Source organism: Microtus oregoni, unplaced genomic scaffold (assembly GCF_018167655.1).
Source record: "Microtus oregoni isolate MIOR12 unplaced genomic scaffold, Mior012 000019F_ref0000042, whole genome shotgun sequence".
Taxonomy (NCBI): domain Eukaryota; kingdom Metazoa; phylum Chordata; class Mammalia; order Rodentia; family Cricetidae; genus Microtus; species Microtus oregoni.
The window spans coordinates 35,598,280-35,620,415 of record NW_024543078.1 but is presented as its reverse complement, the minus strand read 5'-3'; the positions used below and the strand labels follow the sequence as shown (position 1 = coordinate 35,620,415).

General features: G+C 49.5%; 1 protein-coding gene and 1 non-coding gene across 5 annotated transcripts in view; both read left to right on the top strand.

The window, feature by feature from the left end:
- The window catches only part of LOC121459438 (AP-1 complex subunit beta-1-like), a 55,752-nt gene extending 35,045 nt beyond the window's left edge, over positions 1-20,707 (top strand). Inside the window, exons 9-23 of one of the 4 annotated variants that reach the window (XM_041669209.1) lie at positions 777-872; positions 1,467-1,582; positions 1,868-2,033; positions 6,183-6,281; positions 6,900-7,159; positions 7,667-7,868; positions 8,633-8,653; positions 9,083-9,238; positions 15,577-15,722; positions 16,997-17,126; positions 17,387-17,471; positions 18,071-18,157; positions 18,247-18,401; positions 18,818-18,826; positions 19,678-20,707. In XM_041669209.1, coding sequence (XP_041525143.1) covers positions 777-872; positions 1,467-1,582; positions 1,868-2,033; positions 6,183-6,281; positions 6,900-7,159; positions 7,667-7,868; positions 8,633-8,653; positions 9,083-9,238; positions 15,577-15,722; positions 16,997-17,126; positions 17,387-17,471; positions 18,071-18,157; positions 18,247-18,401; positions 18,818-18,826; positions 19,678-19,752 — 1,803 coding nt within the window. In that variant the 3' untranslated portion in view covers positions 19,753-20,707. The remainder of the gene's footprint in view (positions 1-776; positions 873-1,466; positions 1,583-1,867; positions 2,034-6,182; positions 6,282-6,899; positions 7,160-7,666; positions 7,869-8,632; positions 8,654-9,082; positions 9,239-15,576; positions 15,723-16,996; positions 17,127-17,386; positions 17,472-18,070; positions 18,158-18,246; positions 18,402-18,817; positions 18,827-19,677) is intronic. The other 3 variants (XM_041669211.1, XM_041669210.1, XM_041669212.1) reach the window with 3 other exon arrangements.
- LOC121459959 lies at positions 16,115-16,211 on the top strand. The gene has a single exon (XR_005976020.1). It is a non-coding gene; the product is annotated as a small nucleolar RNA SNORD125 (small nucleolar RNA).
- Positions 20,708-22,136: the final 1,429 nt, after the last annotated feature.

The window sequence follows — 22,136 nt, the reverse complement described above, 5'->3', positions numbered from 1 at the left end:
CTGTGTGTGACTGCTGACAGCCCTATTCTAAAAAAAAAAAGGGCTATATGTGGGACCTGAAGAGATGGTTCCAGGGTAAAGAGCTCTTGCTACTTTCAAAGGATATGGGTTTAGTTTTCAGCACCCACTTTAAACACCTCACAACTGCCTATAACTTCAGTTTTAGGGTACATAACACCTTCTTCTGTCCTCTGGGCATCTACCCCCCACCCCACATCACAAACACACACTGAATTCGGTGGTGTGCCTTTGTAATCCCAGCACTGGAGAGGTGGAGACAGGCAGATCACTGGGACTGCCTAGCTAGCCAGCCTAGCCTCACTGGCAAAGCCCAAGCCAGTGAGAGGCCCTGTCTCAAAACAAAAACAAAAATTAAAAACAAAAGTAGATTGATCCTGAGAGATGACACCCAAGGTAGTCCTCTGGTCTTCACATGTGCACACATATATATAAGCGTACCCCTGCCCCCATCCCCAAAATCAGTATTGAGACTAGGAGTGCAGGTTTGTGGTTATCTACTTAGCATCCCCAATGCCACACACACAAAATGAGGTATTGGATATAGTAGTTGTCAGTTTTAAGCAAGGATTGTTGAGCCTTGCTACATAGTCATCCTCTACCTTCCTTTGAGGAACCTGATGACATTCTCCTGGACCGTCCATTGTAAGCAGACAGCAGAGTCCCATCCCCTTGGTATTTTGTGCATTCCTGTTACCCAAGCGTTCTAATAGGTTGTTCCATCAGATCTCTCCAATCCATTTCTGTTTGGACCACAGGTATTGGCGGAACTCAAAGAGTATGCTACAGAAGTAGATGTGGATTTTGTACGGAAGGCAGTGCGTGCCATCGGTCGCTGTGCCATCAAGGTGGAGGTGAATAGGTTCTTGGATTCCATTCCTAGCCAGGGAGGGAGAAAATAACCTGTGCTATGATAATTTATTCCCTACCACTCTGCCTGGGGAACTGTTCCTTGACGTTGACCTGGACTCAATGGATTCGTTCATGACTTAAGGATCCTGGGATAGCTAGTCATATCCACTCAGGACCCTTGAGGCATTTTAAGCTGTTTTTCCCTTGATGTTTATTATGACCCCTCCTGAACTATCTGCCCCATTGGGCTATTAAAAGATTAGGTACAGAAACTTTGTGGGTTTAGTCATAGCAGCCAATTTTATAGAACAAGCCAGAGATATGGGGCCAGATAGGGTCACTCAACCCTTGGGCTTTGCTTGGAGGAACTCCCAATGACCTCACACTGTCAAGAGCTACGCCTCTGATGGTCTTGTGTTCTCATTCTGTCTGTATGCCCTTGTTCCCTGCCTCCCCATTATCAAGGGAGAATGATCTGTTCTCATGCTGTCATAAGAAAGGGGGGCAGGTGACTGAAGCTGCTTGACCCCGGTAGTATCATTAGCCCAATTGGAAACAGTGCAGAGACCTTGCCTACACCGTCTCTTCCCACACAGCAATCTGCAGAGCGCTGTGTGAGCACATTGCTTGATCTCATCCAGACCAAGGTCAACTATGTAGTCCAGGAAGCCATTGTGGTCATTAAGGACATCTTCCGCAAGTACCCCAACAAGTACGTGCTCACCTCTCATGGTAAGAGGGCTTCCCCTTCCTCTTTGCCTTTTCCATTTCACAGGCCGCTTTCTCTGAAGAAACTTTTTGTTTTTCTTCTTTTACCCAAGCTGGCCCTCTGGGCCAAGATAAGAGCAGCTAAACTCCAGCAGCTAAAACATCCCCTCTCTTCACCGCCTCTCCAGGTCTGGGCAGCTGCCTATCTGACTTGGCCCCTATCCCTCCAACACACACATTGGCCAGACTTCCTTGATGCTCACCTGCTGGCTCAATCCTGCTTTCCCAGGTATGAGAGTGTGATAGCCACGCTGTGCGAGAACCTGGACTCCCTGGATGAGCCCGAGGCCCGTGCTGCTATGATCTGGATAGTAGGCGAGTACGCTGAGCGGATTGACAATGCAGATGAGCTGCTGGAGAGCTTCCTGGAAGGCTTCCATGATGAGAGCACCCAGGTGAGCCTTCACATCACTATTGCCTGCCTTACTCCTATACCCTTCCCTTCCCTCTTCATACTGCATTGCTGATGTGAGTAGACATTAATTGACAAGCTATGTGTGGACACTTTTTCTCCCCCACAGCCATGCCTCAGGGAAACAGGACAATCTGTGGGAGGTGGTCAGGAGTTTCTGGCTTTAATTTCATATTTGTCTGTGGTAGTATATTGACATGGTTCAAAATAGAAGTACTGCAGGGACTATATAATGAAAGTTCTTCCTCTAACTGCTTTCCTGGCCATACTTAGTTTCTTGGTGATATTGTAGAAATGTACCAGTACATATGCAAGCAGGCATGCATATTTGTTTGAGCCAGTTCTTAGTGTTTGTTCTTAGCATTTGTGTTCCATAACCACCACAATTTCTGATAAGTACTGAGCTAGCACTTCCAGGAGAGATATAAAGTTAGATCCTATGATGTCTAGACACATTTTTATCAGTTGGAACCTTGGTTGTAACCTTTACCATTGATTCATTAGCATTGAACTCAGTGGCCAACAACACTGACTGAAGTTTATCTAGCATACATATTTCTCCACAGAGAACATTCCACCCTTCGAGACAAGCACTACAGTACCACACTCAGGGGCCATTTTAAATGAGGAAAAGGATACTTTTTTGCAGAATGAGAGCGGAAAGGAAGGGTAGAGCCTGCCTTGCCTTGTCCAGCCTCAGCTTGGAAGTATGCATCAGGTGATTCCCTTGCTCAACCTGTATCTGTAGATGACCATACAAGCCCTGTGAATATTGATTTTTCAGCTGCAGCAAGAGGCAGATTTACAAGCACAGAAGCAGGGTGTGACAGGGTATGTTCCCAGCATTTGTGAGGCAGAGCTTATCAGATTCATCCTTAGCTATATACAGAGTTTGAGTTCACCCTGGACTGATGGCTCAGTGGGTAAAGCACCTACCAGCAAGCTTAACAACTTGAGTTCAGTCATAGGAACTGTCTGGTGGTAAGAGAACCAACTGCTGCAAGTTGTCCTCCAGTCTTCTCATGTCTCAGCATGCCACCCACACATACACATGAATAAATAATAAACAGTTGTAGTAAAAAAAATGAAGCCAAGTGTTTACAAGTGTGGGATTGCAAACAATGAGAAGCAGTGTGTGTGTGTGTGTGTTTTCTTCTCACTGTAATGCTATAGTACTCCACTACACAGCTTCAGATTGCTTAGAATCTTGCCTTCTCCCCTTAGGATATATCTGAAGGCATGTCTTTGTTAATGTATGCTTTATTTAAGCCCATTGGACATTCGTGTGTCTAGTCTGTTCTTGTGAGCGGGCTGCTGTGGCTAGGCACCATGGCATGAATTGTGAATATTTCACCTTAAGCAGGTAGTTTGGAGAGAAGGGATTGTACGCTTGAGATCTGGGTTAGCTCTTGCCTGATTTCATTTGGTAGAAAGGTTGTCCTGGTTTGACCTCCCATCTCAGATGGTACTGTCCTGCCTCTTGTACTTGATTTGGACAGCTCAGAATGTAATGGATATAATTTTGTCTGCGTCTCTTCATCGCTGTTCCTTTTGCTGTGAACTAGGAAATGTCTTCTCCTGACCAGTGCAGGCAGTGTAACCTAGTGAGTCCAAGCATGGGCAGTGGAATCAGAAACCCCAGAACCCATACCCTTCATTTGCCTCACCCTTGCTTAAGGATTTTATGCTCATTTTTAACATATGTCTAGCTCATAATTAGGTACTCATCAGTGGTAGTATTGATTCTGACCTGGGTAAGAACTTGATTCAAAAGTGAAGTGGCCCAGAAAGAAGCAGGGCCTGCTAGTTCCTGTAGCTGACACATCTGAGCGGGACACTCCCTCCTCATACTTTCTCCTTGTGGTGTTGGGGCTGTCTCTGCCATCCTAAATGATTTCTGCCTTGGTCACAGTCCCACAGCAGTTGAGGCTCCCGTGGAAAGAGAGAGACCTTTTACCGTAGCAGTCTGACTAAAGTCCCCAGATCTCTTTGTTTTGTGGAATCATTTACCAAGACTGGTGGGCCAGTTGTTCATCTTCGCCTGTATGGGTTGAAAGAGACAGAATGGCAGCTCTCTGAAGGAAAGCCAGCAGCGTGGGCGCCAGGCGAACAAGAACAGATGTCCATGGCAGAATCCTAGCAGTGATTCTCAGTCCCACTCGCCCTCCTGCTGCCACCGCCTCCCTCTGTGTAGCTTTACTTTTAACATCAGCCGCTCATCTGGCTCCCAAGAAGCCAAGCCTTGCCTGTGCTGTTTCTGCCCTGTGGAGGATTGCCTTGGGGGTGCAGTGTAAGCTGCCAAGTATTTGGATAAGTCTTGTAGCCTCTTCCTCCCCAGGAATAAGCCTGCTAAAGATCCAGGGATTAGGTAAGTCAGAAGGAAAAGCTGAGTCAGGAATCTAGAGGAAAGAAACCTGAAGTTCTGATCTCAGGTTTTCCAAGTTCCTTAAATTTAGGTGGTGCACCTTCAGTCCCAGCACAGTTTCACCAGGGGTATTTACACTGGTTGTCTGCTTGACTCTTGCAGTTAACTATATGAGTTATACCCATTTTACAGATGAGGAAACCAACTCAGGTAACCCTGGTGATTGTGGGGCAGTGAGGGAGTCAGAGTTTAGATGAGGTGTAATCTTACTCTAGCTCCAAATCAAGTTCAATTGCTCACAAGACACTAACTCCCACCTAAAATGGGCTTCTCTCTCTCTCTCTCTCTCTCTCTCTCTCTCTCTCTCCCTCTCCCTCTCCCTCTCCCTCTCCCTCTCCCTCCCTCTCCCTCTCCCTCTCCCTCTCCCTCTCCCTCTCCCTCTCCCTCTCTCTCTCTCTCTCTCTCTCTCTCTCTCTTCAAGGCATAATTTCTCAGTGTATTTCTGGCTGTCCTGAAACTGACTCTGTAGATCATATAGATTGCCTCTATCTCCCGAGTGCTGGGATTAAAGGCGTGTGCCACCACCTCCCCTTCCTCTGGAAGAGAAGTCCCAGGTCCTCTGGAAGAGAAGCCAGTGCTCTTAACCACTGAGCCATCTCTCCAGCCCCTTCTTTGTGCTTTCTTAAGGGTGCTTTTGCCACAGGGTGTCCATACATCTTGGGCTGACCTCCCCCTTGCTAAGTAGCTGGGAATGACCTTGAATTCCTGGTCCTTCTGCTTCTACTCGCCAGTACTGGGATTGAACTACCACCCTCTGACCAAAGGTGAACGACTAGAGCCAGATGTGGAAGCTGGGCCTACTCCTGCCTTGGATTTCTTTTTTTGTTTGTTGGTTTGGTGTTGGTTTTTTTTTTTTTTTTTGTTTTTTTTTAATACAGGATTTCTTCTCAGTGTAGCTTTGGCTGTCCTGGAACTGGCTCTGTAGACCAGGCTGACCTCAAACTCATAGAGCTTCGCCTGCCTCCGCCTCCTGAGTGCTGGGATTAAAAGCGTGTGCCACCTGCCTTGGATTTCTTAAGTGCCTCCTGTTCCCTAGCAGTATATATAGGGTCACACAGTGAGCTAGACAGACCCTATCCCCACCCATTAAAAGCTCATGATCAGCTCTGTGTTGGTACATGCCTTTAATCTCAGCACTTGGGAGACAGAGGCAGGTGGGTCACTGTGAATTCCAAGCTACCCTGGTCTACATAGTGAGATCCAGGACAGCCAGAGCTGCATAATGAGACCTGAATTTAAAAACAAAAAAGAAAAAGCTTACAGCTATAGGGCAGCCAGTTAGCTGACACTGGTGAGGGAATAGAGGAAACTATGGAAGTACGGGGCTTGGGTCTGCGTGAAGATTGAGGAGCGCCAGCAAAGCTGAGGCTATCCTGACGAAATGAGATGGAGGGGTCTGGAGTGCTTCCTACCTTCTGATAGGCACACAGTTCCTCGGTGGCAGGCTAGCTGTGTGGGGCCCTGAAGGCCTGACCTGGATCTCTGTGGTCCCATCAACACCTTTAAGGAGCATACTAGTCACACGTTGCTTTTGGAAGCTCTGAATCTCTTTTGGAGCTACAGATTGGAAGCTCTGATGGGTACCTAGCAGCCCAGCTGAGCCCTACCTGCCAGATAATATAATGCCCAGCTCCAAGTTCCTGAAAAGCAGGCCCACCAAGCCTCGTTGTTATTGTGCACCCCACCCTCCTGCCTTGTCTCCTGCAGGTCCAGCTACAGCTACTGACAGCCATTGTGAAGCTCTTTCTGAAGAAGCCAACAGAGACTCAGGAGCTGGTACAGCAGGTCCTCAGTTTGGCCACTCAGGTAGTGTTCCACCTCCCTGCTGCTCCTCACATTGCATCAAAAAAAGCTTTATTACTGGGAGCCAGTCTCTAACCCCACCCTCAAGGGTAGTATCTCTGGGAATTGATGCCAGAGTAGCCTGAGACCCCTGACTTCTGGGAGTCAGAGTCACAGAGATCCACATGGGGTGGTATCACCAGGAGAAACTGAAGAGAAGGGGTATGTAGGGACCAAAAGGTTTGCTGGAAGGTTCACTGAAAGGTAGGGCATTGGAGACCTGAACTAGGAAACCAAGGAGACAAGCTGAAAGTTGAGGGCTAGGATATGCCCCTTAAAGTGGCTTAGAAGCAAGCCTTTGATTATGTTCAGAATTGTTGGTTGAGATAGGTATGATGATACGCGTTTTTACACTGCATTGGGGAGACAAAGGTAGGCAGATCTCTGAATTCAGGCCTGGTCTACATAATGAGTTCCAGAACAGCCTGGGCTGCACAGAGAAACCCTCTCTCAAAAAACAAAACAAAAAGAAAAAAATAAAACAAAAACACAATTGTTAGATGCTAAGGCTGGTCTATGGGAGGGCCCCCTTCTCTCATCTGGGAAGGAGTTACACAGGCTTCTCCAACTCCACCCCACAAGGACTCAGACAACCCAGACCTTCGGGACCGTGGCTACATCTACTGGCGCCTGCTCTCCACCGATCCTGTAGCTGCCAAAGAGGTGGTGCTGGCTGAGAAGCCCCTCATCTCAGAGGAGACGGACCTTATTGAGCCTACACTGCTAGATGAACTCATCTGCTACATTGGCACACTAGCTTCTGTCTACCACAAGCCACCCAACGCCTTTGTGGAGGGCGGCCGAGGAGTGGTGCATAAGAGCCTGCCACCCCGCACTGCCTCGTGAGTATAGCTGGCCAACATGCATGAAAGCCTTAGAAAATGGTCCCTGGAAAAGCCTTAGTTTAAGCAAACTCGGACTCTAGCCACCTTCTGCCAATGCTGAACTATATACTAGGTGTCCACTGAATGACCCCATTGAGACAAAGTGTCCATTTAATAGGTGAGGATAATGGCTATGGAGAGTGTGGACAATCCAGGACCCCACTGCTAGCAGAGCTGACTTCTAGTTCCAAAAGCCTGTTCCCACCACCTCTGTTGCTCTCAGGGGCCTGGCATCTAGTTTCCTTTTAGCATGAGCCAGAATGTGCACAGCTGGCTCACCACATAGAGAGCTTCAAGGTGAGTGGACTAGGGAAGCAGAGACAAGTCACATAGAAGCCACCCCATCCCCACCCCACCTCTGGACAGTGAGGAGATAGTGTCTGACTTAGGGAAGGATTTTGGAGACCAGCATCTCTTTACCTTTCCTGGGACACTGATACCTCCACCTCTCTCTGTGCCCAACAGGAGCGAGAGCACAGAGAGCCCTGAGACAGCCCCTGCTGGAGCACCTTCTGGTGATCAGCCTGATGTCATCCCTGCCCAGGGTGACCTGTTAGGTGACCTCCTCAACTTGGACCTTGGGCCTCCAGTGAGTGGCCCACCGTTGGCCGCTTCCTCAGTGCAGATGGGAGCTGTGGACCTTCTTGGTGGTGGCCTCGACAGCTTGGTACGTCCTAGCCCCCAGGTGATGTTACTAATGATCTTCAGATGAGCAGGCTTTGATGCCTCTCTGTGCTGTCATCAGCCAAGAGAGGCTGTGTCGAATGCTCATGCAGCTCCGTGCTCAGTCACCTGCATCCTGTTAGGATGTCCCTAGCTTTGGGGACCCAGGCTAACACAAGCTAGGGAGAACAGCCTAATCAGACCTCCATGCAAGGTCAGGGCTAGAACCACCTTTTGCTCTGTGATGAACCGGAGAGATGGCTCAGTGGTTAAGAGCACTGGTTGCTCTTCCAGAAGACCCAGGTTCAATTCCCAGAATCCTCATGGCAGCTCACAACTGTCTGTAACTCCAGTTCCAGGGCATCTGACACCCTCACACAGACATACATACAAGCAAAACACCAAATAAAATATTAAAAGAAAGAAAGAAGTATGGTAAGTCTGGCCCAGGGTCTCTCTGCCCTTCCTCAGACACCTTATGGTGCTGGGCAGAGGCAGCTTCTGAACCTTTTCCTTGGTGTCAGTAGTCTGGCCATGAGAGGTCCTAGGACAAGGGGAAAAAATGCGGCATAGGGTATGAGGGTGCCAGGCTAAAGCCACGGGAAGAGTAGTATCCCTCAAAGGGTCGGGACTCTGGGCCTCAGAACATAGTTATCCCGACTAGAACCACAGTTTAACTAACCTCTCTCTTTTGTCTCATGTTCTTTCCTGGCCTTTCTCTCTGCATGTCGCTGCCTGTCTCTTCACCCTGCCCGCTTCTGCTTGGAGATGGGGGATGAGCCTGAAGGGGTACGGTTCAACCCTCTCACCAGTTCTTCATCTGTGCTAAGCCTCGCTGGTGGTCCAGTGTCCTCAACCACTCCATAACAGTGAGGCCTTATCATCCTAAGGACTGCTAGCCCTCAGCCCGTGTGCTCTCCTAAAGGAGAGCCCCTCTATGCTTAGCTTACTCCTACTAGCAGTGAACATTGACTCCCCCTTTTATGGGTTGGGTCTTCTCTCAGAGGTCACTCCTTGAGATTCAAGGCTTGTGGGACTCAGGAGTGCTCAGCCTCTCTTCTCCACCTACCTTACTTACTTTGTCTTGTTTTTGCAACTTAAAGTTGATGTGGAGGTGGTCCTGTTCCTACCCCCACTGTTTTCTAAAGAGCAGGTGACTGTTCCTCATGGGCCCCTAATGTCCCTGCCTCTCACGCATGTCTCTGCTCTCTTTGCCAGATTGGAGACACCAACTTCGGGGCACCTCCAGCAGCAGTGACAACAGCAGCAGCACCAGCCAGACTTGGAGCACCCATCGGCAGTGGCTTAAGTGACCTCTTTGACCTGACCAGTGGCGTGGGCACCCTTTCAGGATCCTATGTAGCTCCCAAAGCAGTAAGTCCCTCCAGCAGGAACTGAGAAGGGGAACTGAACTTGGATTAGTAAGGCCTCCCACAGCACCGGGGGATGGGCTGTCACCAGTCTTTCATTCTTACTGTGCTCTAGCCATGGCCTCACGTTCTGACAGCTCTGCTTTGGCCTGTCTAGGACAGCAATGCCTTGTCTAGTTGGCAGTCAGATTTGTTGAGCAAAGATGGGGAGTGCACATGTGATAAAGCCTGTAGAGGAGGGAATACCTGGTCTTGTCAGAGTACCAGTTATCTCTACTGTTAGATTCAGTGTCTTGGACACAAAACTTCTTGTCTCTAAAGGGAACTGATGGTTCTACACAGGATAGAAATTAAAATGGAAATTAAAAAATAACCACATGTCTCCATCAGTATATGAAGAAGACAAAAGGAAGGAAATCTGCCCTAGAAGACATGCCAGTGTGTTGTCATTGTGACATGACAGGCGTGGGTAGCATTGGTAGTTTAGCATGAAGGTGTGGCTGGTGGCACTCGTAATTTCTGAACAGACAACTGACTCTAAAGTTCTTTTTTTTTCTTTCATTTTTTTAAAATATTTATTTATTTATTTATTATGTGTACAATGTTCTGTCTGTGTGTATGTCTGCAGGCCAGAAGAGGGCACCAGACCTCATTACAGATGGTTGTGAGCCACCATGTGGTTGCTGGGAATTGAACTCAGGACCTTTGGAAGAGCAGGCAATGCTCTTAACCACTGAGCCATCTCTCCAGCCCCCTAAAGTTCTTAACAGAACAGGTGCCAGGTGTTCTGATGTAAACCTACTATTGCAGCACTTGGGAAGTAGAGGCAGGAGGATCAGGAGTTCAGTATCACCGGGCATAGTGGCACATGCCTTTAATTCCAGCACTTTGGTGGGAGAGACAGGTGGATCCCTGTGAGTGCCAGGCCACCTAGGGCTATATCATGAGACCCTGTTTAAAAGAAAGAAAGAAAAAGAAACACACAAAACAGGCTTGGGAACTTCTGTTGATTTATTTCTATATACGTAAAGTATGCAGAGAACACTCCAAGGATGTGGAAGAGTTGGAGTTGTTCCACGGCAGAATGTTCCGGTCCCCAAAACATAGGACCTCACCCCCCTAACCTCTTCATGCTTCCTGGATTGTGGCCCACAGTACCCAGTGTGCTCCTGAGGGTATCATCACCCACCAAGACATTTTGCTAGACTAGAGAGTTTTGAGGTAGAAAGCTAAGCCAGACTAAGTCTTGCTCATGATACAGGCTCGGTGATAGCCATTGGAGAGTTCTAAACTGAATGATGAAATGGTTTGATTTGAGCTTTGGCCCTAAGGAAGGCCTGGGTGGAGTCGCACAGAGCCCAAAGGAGATTATCAGGGTGTTCCTCTGAGCCTAGACAACAACAGCAGTTTTGGGAGCACACAGACTGTAACATGAGGACTTTCTCAGCAGTAAGAGTAGTAGGTTATTGCCGGGCGGTGGTGGCGCACGCCTTTAATCCCAGCACTCGGGAGGCAGAGGCAGGCGGATCTTTGTGAGTTCGAGGCCAACCTGGTCTACAAGAGCTAGTTCCAGGACAGGAACCAAAAAGCTACAGAGAAACCCTGTCTCGAAAATCAAAAAAAAAAAAAGAGTAGTAGGTTATTGAAGGGGCTAAGGCTGCTCTGATGTGAGCAGCTGTGTAATAGGTCCTGAGATAGAGCCATTGGAGGGTCGGTGAAAACAACTAAGTTTGGCCCGTAAGTGTTTATGCCTGAGAACACAGTGGGGGTCATGTTAACCTGTGTCAGAGAAGCTCCACAAGGACATATATAGCCTAATCCTTTAACAACACAGGTCAGAGGCCGTGTCTGCTGAACCTTCCTTTTCTGAGGTTCCCACCTCGAGAGCTTCAAGGCCCACCCATAGAGGTCTTTGGTGATGAGGGTGTAAGCAGCACCTGTGCTTCCCTTGACCTGGCCTCGGCTACAGAAGTGACAGCCAGGGCCGCAGGCAGGCCTCTCATAGCCTCAGCCGAGAAGTCCACACGACAGCAGCTCTGCCGCCTGCAGTTGCAGGCTTGATGCCAGGCACGCACCAGCCTTCCACAGCAGCAGCCCACTGGGTCCTCCTACAGCCATATGTTACTGTTATTCATTTTATGGTTGAGAAACTTGAATACGTTTGCCTGTGGCCACATTGCTGGTAAGTGACAGAATCTGGCGTTAAATGCGGGGCAGTGACACTGTAACCTAATCTTCAACTTCTCTGTCACTATGCTACAAAGTGAGAACATTTGTATGCCTTCCATTTTTGAGACAGGGTCTCATTATGAAGTCCCATGCTGGCCTTAATCTTGTGGCGATTCTCCTGCCTCGGTCTCCAGAGGGCTAGGATTGTAGAATTGTAGACATGAGCTACCATGCCTAGCTATATTTTTCTCTAAGGTCACAAGTCACAGTCAGCAGGACCAGAGAATACAGAATACCACATTTAGTTGCCTACTACACAGATTGTTGCCACCAAGCGCCAGGCCAAACCATACCCATTAAAAGCCTAACAATAGCCATTCTTGGGAGGTAGAGGCAGGAAGATTGGGAGTTCAAGGCCAGCCTCACCTGTGTGAAATCAAAAACAAACAAACAAACCTGGGGCCAGTGAGATTGCTCAGAGGGTAAAATTGCCACTTGATTTCAGTCTCTGGGCCCCACCTGGCAGAAGGAAAGACCTGACTTTCACAAGTTCTCCTTTGACCTCCACATGCATGCACACCACGCCATCTATGCATATACACACACATGAAATAAATAGCAAGAAAACTATTTTTTAAAAAGTTGATCAAAACCAGGCAGCAGTGGTGGTAAGGCACATGTTTAATCCAGCTCTCAGGAGGCAGGCAGATCTCTGAGCTCAGGACTATTTAGTGAAACCCTGTCTCCCCAAAAAATAAAAAACAAAAATAAATAAATAAATAAGAATTGGTTGGTTGGAGCCGGGTAGTGGTGGCGCACGCCTTTAATCCCAGCACTCGGGAGGCAGAGGCAGGCGGATCTCTGTGAGTTCGAGGCCAGCCTGGTCTACAAGAGCTAGTCCCAGGAAAGGAACCAAAAAAAGCTACGGAGAAACCCTGTCTCGAAAATTTAAAAAAAAAAAAAAAAAAAAAAAAAAAAGAATTGGTCGGTAGAACATAGTGTAGCAGATCTTTTCTTTTGGGCTATCAACCAGCTCCCAAATCATGACCCAGAGAGTTCTTATTAGTTATGAATGTTCGGCCTTACGTTTGTACCACTAGCTCTTATAACTTAACCTGTTTCTCTTTATCTACGCTTTTGCCTTGGGACTCTTTACTTTTCTTTCCTTCTGCATATCTTTTTGATTTTCGAGACAGGGTTTCTTTGGAGTTTTTGGTGCCTGTCCTGGAACTTGCTCCTGTAGACCAGGCTGGCCTCGAACTCACGGAGATTCTCCTGCCTCTGCCTCCCGAGTGCTGGGATTAAAGGCGTGTGCCACCACTGCCCTGCTCCTTCTGCATATCTTCATTTCACTGCTACTCATGGCTGGCTGGCTAGCAGCTGCCTGGCTTCTGGCCCCGAGTGTGTCCCTCTCTTTCTCATTCTCCTCCTTCTCTCCTCTCTTTTGCCTAGATTTCTCCTCCTCCTTATTGTGTCTGCCCACCAGCCCCACTTATCCCTCTCCTGCCTAGCTTTTGGCTATTCAGCTTTTTAATAGACCAATCAGGTGTCTTAGGTGATAAGGTGAAACAAATACAACACATCTTTACATAATTAAACACACATCCTTACATCATTAAGCAAATGCAGCACAAACAAATGTAACACATCTTTACATAGTTAAAGTAATTTCCACAGCAACATAGTGGTACCTATCTCTAATCCCAGCATTAAAAGGCAAGAAGATCTCAAAACAAAAACTACTGATGTCACAGGGCAGAGTCCTGCAGTCTGGTACTCACTGGATACTCAGCCACCAGAAATGAGAAGCGTGAGCTGGCTAGTCTTTCACATGTGTAAAGGTTTTTTGTTTTTGTTGTTTTTTTGTTTGTTTGTTTTGGGGGGGGTTGAGATAGGGTTTCTCTGTGTACCCCCGGTTGTCCTGAACCTAACTCTGTAGTCCAGGTTGGCCTCAAACTCACAGAGATCCACCTGTCTCTGCCTCCCGAGTGCTGGAATCAATGGCATGAGCCACCCAGTTATTTTTTTATTTTTTTTTTTTTTTTTTTTTTTTTTTTTTTTTTTTTTTTTTTTTTTTTTTTTTTTTTTTAAAAGGTATTTATTTATTTATTATGTATACAATATTCTGTCTGTGTATATGCCTGCAGGCCAGAAGAGGGCACCAGACCCCATCACAGATGGTTGTGAGCCACCATGTGGTTGCTGGGAATTGAACTCAGGACCTTTGGAAGAACAGGCAATGTTCTTAACCTCTGAGCCATCTCTCCAGCCCCCTATTTTTTGTTTTTTGAGATAGGGTTTCTCTGTGTAGCCCTGGCTGTCCTGGATCTCACTCTGTAGACCAGGTTGGCCTCAGCCTCTAGAGTTCCACCTGCCTCTGCCTCCTAAGTGTTGGGATTAAAGGCATGCGCCAGCACCTAGCTGTATGTGTGTATTGATTTTAACTGATGACATCACTGTTAGTCAGGTAGAGATGATGTGCCTGCTCACACTTAGTGCTGGTAACAGGAGTTGTGAGGGCTGGGTTAGAAGTCAGGCAGACTCCTGGACAAAGAGTCCTTGCCACAGGACAGGACTTCCATCTCCTTAGTCACTGCTCCCTTCATTAACAGTAGCCGGTGGTCTGTACTTCCTTTATAACACTATTGCTGCTGGGGTTGTTTGTCCTTGTACAAGACCCCCACACACACCTTTCGTAGATAAGTGTGTGCCCTACACATGAAGCTCCTGTATATGAAAACTTCAAGTTGGTCTGCATGGATTAGCTTCTTTGAGGGATTCAGTCAGCCAGTGAGATTTAATTCTGTTAGACCTCTCAAGACTCTGAGTCCACATTGACGAGGACCAATTCTGCAAGCACAAGAGGCCTGCTGAGACAGAGTCACAGTGCCTGGTCTGTGGGTGCCAAGCCTAGGGTAGGCTTCACAGCTTTCTGAGTGCTCTCACACGTCACGCCTTGGTTGGGGACTCAGTGCTGGTGGTTTCTGTCCCGGGGGACACAAGGTGCTCAGAGCCTGCCAGGTGAGGTGGGGACAGAGAAGTGCTTTCCAATAGACAGCAAGTGAGACATCGTGGGGAGGAGGAACAAGATAAGCCTGGAATAGGAACCCAGACTATGAATACCAGTACAAGGTGGGAAAGGGTTTTCCAGGGGTTCGTGACCGTGTTTGCATTTTACAAGGTAATTCCAGCTGCTGTGAAAAAGAGGAAAGAGATCTGGGCAGCCATCTGGGTGAAACTATGGTACCTTGAGAAGTGGAAGCCCCGAGGGCAGATGTAGCTTATCCACTGGGCCACCTTTATGATCTAACAACTCATTTCTTGGATTCATTTCTTGTTCATTTAGATCAAGACCTCTCAGAACTCAATGAATGTGAATAGCACCTAAGATATAGTTATGTGTCTATAGCCTGAGGGCCATGTACACTGGGGCACTGTTTAAGCTGTCTACTAGAACTGTAGCCTTCTGTTATCAAAGGGCCTGAGAGGCCCCTGCATATCCGAAGGGGACACTCGTGGTTGTCCTTCACAGGCAGGGTTGATTCCTGCCATTTACTTAGTAAGTGCCCCATACACAGCAGCACTACACTGGGCTCTGAGACAGGTGTAGACAGAGCAGCAAAACCCTTTCCTTAAAGAGCTCCTTGCGAGCAGTGGGGGAGGTCCTGATGCAGACATTCCACTCCTGAGCCTGCTAAGGACAGCCGGGACACTGGCAGGCCAGAGCTTCATTGGTGCTGCCTGTGATTCGGCCAGTTTTTCAGTGGAAGACCAGCCATATCTCCTGCATGAAAGGACAGTCTGTAACAGCCAAGTAGAGGTCAGGCTGTGGCCAGGATCCAGAATGCTGTTGGATACTCAGCTCTGACCTTGGCTTGTCATGGTACTGGCAAGGCTCACCTGTCTCCTCATCTTTCTTCAGTCTTTCTTGGTATTGCCTTTTATGACCTCTGAAGATGTCCTGCCTGTCCTCCGCTACCCTGATACATAGCTATGCTATGGTGCTGGCCCTGGGTGGGATACAGGATTAGCTTATTTATCATCACTTATTTATGGTGATGGAGGCAGGTTGATCAGAAGGCCCTTAGGAAGGAAAGAAAGGGTCTCAGGGGCCAGCTATGATTTTTGGGGTGGGGAAGAGTCACACGGCCCCTCCCATCTTCTTCCCTACAGGTCTGGCTGCCTGCCATAAAGGCCAAGGGCCTGGAGATCTCCGGCACCTTCACCCGTCAGGTTGGCTCCATCTCCATGGACCTGCAGCTGACTAACAAGGCCCTGCAGGTCATGACAGATTTCGCCATCCAGTTCAATCGTAACAGGTGAGCCCCTGTCCAAACTCAGCAGTCACTTTCCAATGCACCAGTCAGAGTAGAAAGGTCTTTCCTCCACTGCCCAAAGAACAGTTTTGTGTCAGAAATCACAGCTCCAAGCTAGCATCCCACCACTGGAAACGCTCTGTATCTCCCTCCTGCCTCTCCTCCCAGGCCTGAGTCACTTTTATGTGAGGGAGCAGTTCTGAGAAAGTGGGTGGGCAGTGGGCCTGCCAGCCAGTCAGCCACCCCTGAAAGCAAAAGATGAGATAAAGACTCTGAAAATGAGTAGTGGGTGCTCCTGGCTCTTCGTTGCCCTTCCTCCCCCATACGGCCTGTACTGTGTGTTGTTGAGAAAACGTGCCTGCTAGCTCTGTGAGCCGCCAAGGTCAGGCTCTTGGAACCTTGGCAGCTCCTCTTGATGATCCCTCCTCCTGAACCGCTCCAGTGATGAGCAAACTGAGCCTCTAAGAAGTTGACTGAAGGGGCAGCTCTGCCTCTTTCCCTCATGGGACTCTAGAGGCTGTAGGTGCATGACTGCTGATAAACCCACTACATCAAACACTTCCTTTTATGCCATGGCCATGGGCTATAGAGTGATGGTCTCCACAGAGCTGCCTGATAGTCCAGCAGGGCAGACTCCTCCTTATGCCCCAGGTCACAGAGCTGACATTGGAGTCACTCCCACCGAGCCTGGAGTGCAGAGCCACCACACAGGTCTACGTTCCTCTGGATTCTAGGCAAGCCTGAGTAGAGAGCATAGTGTCATTTCTCAGTAGTGCATTCACCACCATAGTGGGAGATGGGTGTGAGCCAGTCCTTCATTTAGGTTCAGTGTCCTCATCAGGAAGAAGGAATTGGGTCTTTGCCAGTATAGAAATTGGCCTGTTGCCATATGCTGCCCTGGACATGCTGAATGCTCCCCTCCATACCACTGTGACTTGCCTTCCAGAAGTGATAGTGAAATCTGGTCATTGCTGGGCGTGGTCAGATCCCTCTTAAATTAGGAGTCTTAGTAATAAATACCTAGGCTGTCAAGAAGCGGGAAGTCCAGGCCGCTGGTATTGTGTAAGGTCCTTAAGGAAGGGGTAGGGACCTGTCAGGATCCAGCACAGGGAGAAATGACAGCAGAGATTACCCTGCCTTAACCAGACTAGGGTGTGTAGTACTAGCCCCAGATTCTTACCTCCTGTCCACATGGCCAGTGGACAAGGGGTGGTCATGAGCTTGGGGAAAGCTTACTTGATGAAGGAGCTCTTTGCCCATCACCTCTCTTCCTTCAGCTTTGGCTTGGCTCCTGCTGCACCACTCCAAGTACACGCCCCACTCAGTCCCAACCAGACTGTGGAGCTCTCCCTGCCTCTCAACACAGTGGGCTCAGTCATGAAGATGGAGCCTCTGAACAACCTTCAGGTGCGTCCCCACAGGGCCAGCACCCTGCTTCTGCTCAGTTAGGTCCTGGGATGGTTGCTAGCCATATCTGTAAAAGGCCTGATAGAGAACTGTGCTCTTGGACGCAGATGGAACCTGGGCTAGGGGACAAAGGGCATGGCTACAAGGGATGGTTTATGAGAAAGCCTGTTAGGACACCCTACTTGGGGCTTCAGAGGCGGTATAAGCCCAGGAATCAGGGTATCAAGCCTTGGGGACTGACTGGGGACCCTCATGCCTAGGTGGCTGTGAAGAACAACATTGATGTCTTCTACTTCAGCACCTTGTACCCACTGCATGTCCTCTTTGTGGAGGACGGGAAGATGGGTGAGTTGCGAAGGGCCCTGGGGATTTGTGCAAAGGACTGCAGCTAGGGAACCTGGGAAGGCTAGTGCTTGCAATAAGGATTAACAAGACAGCTTTGCCTTAATGGTGGACTCTTCAGCAGATCCTAGGGGCCCCGACTCTGGCTTGCAGGTGGCCTGTGCCACCTCACTTGTGAGCCCTGCTGCTCACCCTTCAGCTTGTCCCATGGACTTCAGAGAACCAGGTCGGTCACCATACCTGGTGTCTATCTCCTCAGTGCTAGGGCCAGAACCCTGAGAAGGAAGACTGCAGGGAAGGCCAGCCTGGGCTGTGTGGCACCTCCTCATCCTTGCCACAGAGCCATGTCTAAAGAGCAGGCTGCACAGAGGGGGAAGAAGATGCGGTGAGATGTAGGGTAAGGGAGAGGAGAGGCAGGAAGCAGAGGGCATTCGAGAACAGGCCTGTGTCCTTTGAGCTGAAGCAGATAGAACTGTGGAGGAGTCAGTGCCTTCACTCAGCTTCCAGGTGGCACATTGGAGACCAGACCCATTTCCTGTCATGTGATGCTGGGGCCACAGTTTATCAGGGTCCATCTCTCACCCCACCCCCCTCCCCTGCAGACCGGCAGATGTTCCTGGCCACGTGGAAAGACATTCCCAATGAGAATGAAGCACAGTTCCAAATCAGAGACTGCCCACTCAACACAGGTGAGGCCTCCCCTGCCCCCCCCCATTCCACTCATCCTCTCCCCTGTACCCACTAAGTGTGGGCCTTCCATGGCCATCTGATCCTGCAGAGACTGCAAGCAACAAGCTACAAAGCAGTAACATCTTCACCGTGGCCAAGAGGAATGTGGAGGGCCAGGACATGCTCTACCAGTCTCTGAAGTTGACCAATGGCATCTGGGTGCTGGCAGAGCTACGCATCCAACCAGGCAACCCCAACTTCACGGTGAGAGCCCCTGGACCTCCCTGCCCTGACAGTGATGGGCGTCACTGTGCCAAGGTCTCTTTGAGTCTGCTGTGAGAGTTGGTTCTTTGAACTTGCCCTGCTGCCGTATGAGTGCCTGGCCAGGGCACACTGATTCTCAGCAGCCCATACTTCTGACCTTAAGTCAGAGCTCTCAGAGGACACCTTCAGGGCGGTCTGGGTATTCTGTAAACCCCACTGCTGTTCCCAGGCCCAGAGTCAAGGCTTTGCTTCCCCCAGGCAGTCTTGCCTGGTAGGTGTGGCCCTGTAGAAGCACCTCCCAATCCTGGTGACCTTGGTGCTGGTGTGTGGGCTGTGACCTTAGCTGAGGTGGTGGTAATTTACATCTCCCTCTTGATTGCTGCACGTCCACCTTCCCTGCTGGTGCCATGGTACAGGACTTGGAGGTTAGCAGATTGCTTCTCTCTTCTTCTGCCCCACCTTCATCCTTCCTAGCAGTATTGCGCATGCCTCATCTCCTGGTCTGACCCCAGTGCATTCTGCTTCCCTCTGTAACTTGGCCTTGCTTAAACACAATGCTATGCTCCCAAGACCCAGCAGATGTGATGGTGGCCACCGATACCAGGACTTTCCAACCACTTCCATGTGCATTGTATGTGGAGCCCTTAAAAGGAGGCCCACGGACCCCTCTGTGGCTACTGCTGCTGAATTACAGAATTCTACTTGCCACTCCTTCCTAATTGCAGCCTCAGACAGATCTGATGCTCTCAAGTGGAAGGGTGGGCTGGCTGGCTTCCATCCCCTCTGCCCAGAGTCTCAAGACTAAGACCTTAACCAGTACGGAGGTGCTCTTACATAAACCTGCTTCCTGTGCAGGAGCCAGAGCAAGCCCCATACACCTTGCAGTCCCCAGCAGAGACCTGCTCTCTCTTAACCCTGCCCACCAGGATTGCCTGTCAGAACTGCTTCTGATCTAGACCTCCAGTGGTTGGAGGTCCAGAATGGGGGGTGGGATCTGGGTACTCCTGACAGCTCGTGAATCATGCCTGACAGTGGCTCTGGTGGCAGAACTGACAGCAGGTGTGGGGGCTGCAAGAATATTTGGTTCCCACCCAGCTGACTGTTATGGCCACCTCCTCTGCTTTAGCTCACATCTGTCCCGCTCTGAGCTGCCACCCTGCCATGCATGCACGCACATATACAAGCTCACTTTTCCGTCTGGTGCCAGTTCTCTCTCCCATCCTTTTACTGAAGAGCCCCAGGGATAAGTTCTTTCCCTGCCCTCCTTTTCCTGCAGCTGTCCCTGAAGTGCCGAGCACCAGAGGTGTCCCAGCATGTGTACCAGGCCTACGAGACTATCCTCAAGAACTGAAGTCCCTCCAGCATCCACCCCAGCCTTCTGCCAGCCCTACCGTGGAGCCCTTGTGGGTGGCAGTACCTCCTCCTTTCTTTGGGGAAAGGCCAGGTGGGCTCCTGACCACCCAGGAGGCTTCTCTGATCCTGAGGGCCCGGAGCAGGGCCCTGCCCCCTCCTGGAGTGAGGTCTCTGTGAATCTCCAGTGGCTGGTTTCCATTGCTGCTGATGTGGGATCAAAGGGAACGGAGCCAGCATAGCAGCAGAAGCTGGACAGGAGGCCACAGGGTGCTCTTCCTTCTCCCTTTGCCTGGGGGTGAGCATGGAACTCCCCTTGGAGTCCCAGCTCCTGATCCCTGCTCTGTCTCCCCACTGAGCCTGTTCTGGGTAGAGTATGGGTGCCAATATTACTGCTCTGTCACAGCCTTGGGACTCTGGTGGGGCCAGATGTGGTGATGGGCAGAGATGGGCCCAGAGGAGCAACCTGGGCCAGCACCATCCACCCCATGCACACCAGCTGGTGCTCTGTGTCTGCCTGCATGGTCCAGAGCCGTCTGGAGTTCTCTTCCCTCGTGCCCTGGAGGATGGTCACTGCCTACAAAACATTCCTTGGTGTCCCCTCTGTGAGTCCAGGGTTCTTAGAACAGAAAAAGGGCGAAAGGTGGAACAAGTGGCAGTGGAAATGCTTCCAGTGTGGGGCTCCCGTGGGTTCTCTGGCACCCCAGTCTCAGTGTGTCTAACAGTGGTAGGTTTTCCTGTCGCTGCTGTTTGATAATAAAGATTCTGCTTTTGTCAGTCATGCACACTTCTTTCCCTCCACAAAGAAAGACCAGCCCGAGAAACTGCTTCTGGGTGGCTGGGGATAGCGTCTGATCCCTGCAGTAATTATATCTACTACGTATAAATAGAAACTATATATTGTATGTTTACTCTTATTTTCAAAGAGAGAAAACGAATAAAATTGATGACATCAAGTGTGTCCCTGGCCAGTATGTCAGGTCGTAAGGCTTTTCTGGGCAAGGGTCCTGGGCTGAAGCCATACACCTGACTGTGGTCCCTGCCCTAATTCTCCTTCCCTTCATTCTACCCTCCTGTGGCCTGCTGGTGACCCTGCCACCCTCCTGCCATTGATGCTAAGTCCCGCCTAGCTGATGCTAAGACTTTGTGTATGCTTTATTCCAGGGAAGGGCTTTCAGTCCCATTCCGAGTTTCCTCTTTTGTGCTGTCTTGAAGCAGTGGGGATGACTGGGGGCGGAGAGCAGGGGAGGATGGGCAGTGTTGCCTGTCTTCTCCCAAGGGAGAGAGCACCCAGAAGAGCACTTACAAGAGACCAAAGAAACAATTAGCCCAAGGAATATATGCTCCTTGCAGGAAGTTCTACCACCCAAGAATAACAGCACCTCAGCATTGTTAACCTCTTACTCCCCTTTGTGAGGGGAAGATCTTCCTGTTGCCTGCTTCCATGAGGTAATGTTGGTGGATTCAACCTTGTGGTGGTCTTGTGCAGTTTAGGACAGTAATGGTCAGTCACATCATGCTGAACAGGGTTCCCCAGTTATCCAACCCTTTCTTCAGCGCTTATGTTTTTCCCCAGCCCCTTTTTGAGAATGGGCATTGTGCCAGTAGACCCAAACAACAGTCATTTATTCTTACTTTAGCCAGTTATGAGTCAAGAATCAGCTTCCCTGACCAAGGCCTACAGCTAGGACTTCCGTAGCACAGACGTTTAGAACAGACTGAGGGCTCCCTGCTGGGGAGCAGGCCTTCAGTCCAGTTAGCAACAGGTGTGCGACTGTTGTATCTCCAGCACATCTTACCTGGAAGACTGGCGTTAGCATGCTGCCTGTGTACAGTTGAGAAGGATCACTGGTAGCCATTTGTCAGAAGCCTGCAATGCACCTGGTGCCGTGAAAGCCAGCTAATGGGAGGAACCTTCCAGCCCAGCCCTTTCCAGACTTACCAGGCCCCACAACATAGCTTGTGATGTCTTCAGCAATAAGGACTGACATCCAGTTCTAGTTGTGATTTGTAAGGCATCGGGGGTCCCTGGCCATCAGCTACTAGAAAGAGAACTTCTCTCTGTATAACAGCTTCCAGCTATCCTGGAACTCTCTATGTAGACCAGGCTAGCCTCAGACTCCTCTGCCTCCCAAGTGCTGGTATTGAAGGTGTATGCCACCAACACCTGGCTTGTTTTTACATTTATAAACAGTCTGTTATAGAGTTTTCTGTCACCTTATTGGGTATTATCAGCACCTTGACCACAAAATTCCTGCGAGCTCTCCAGCTGTGCCTGGACCCTGGTAGACTTATTCCTGCGAGCTCTCCAGCTGTGCCTGGACCCTCGTAACTTATTTTCATCCTAGGAAGTTATTTCAGGGGCTGCTCTAATTTGTAAGAGAC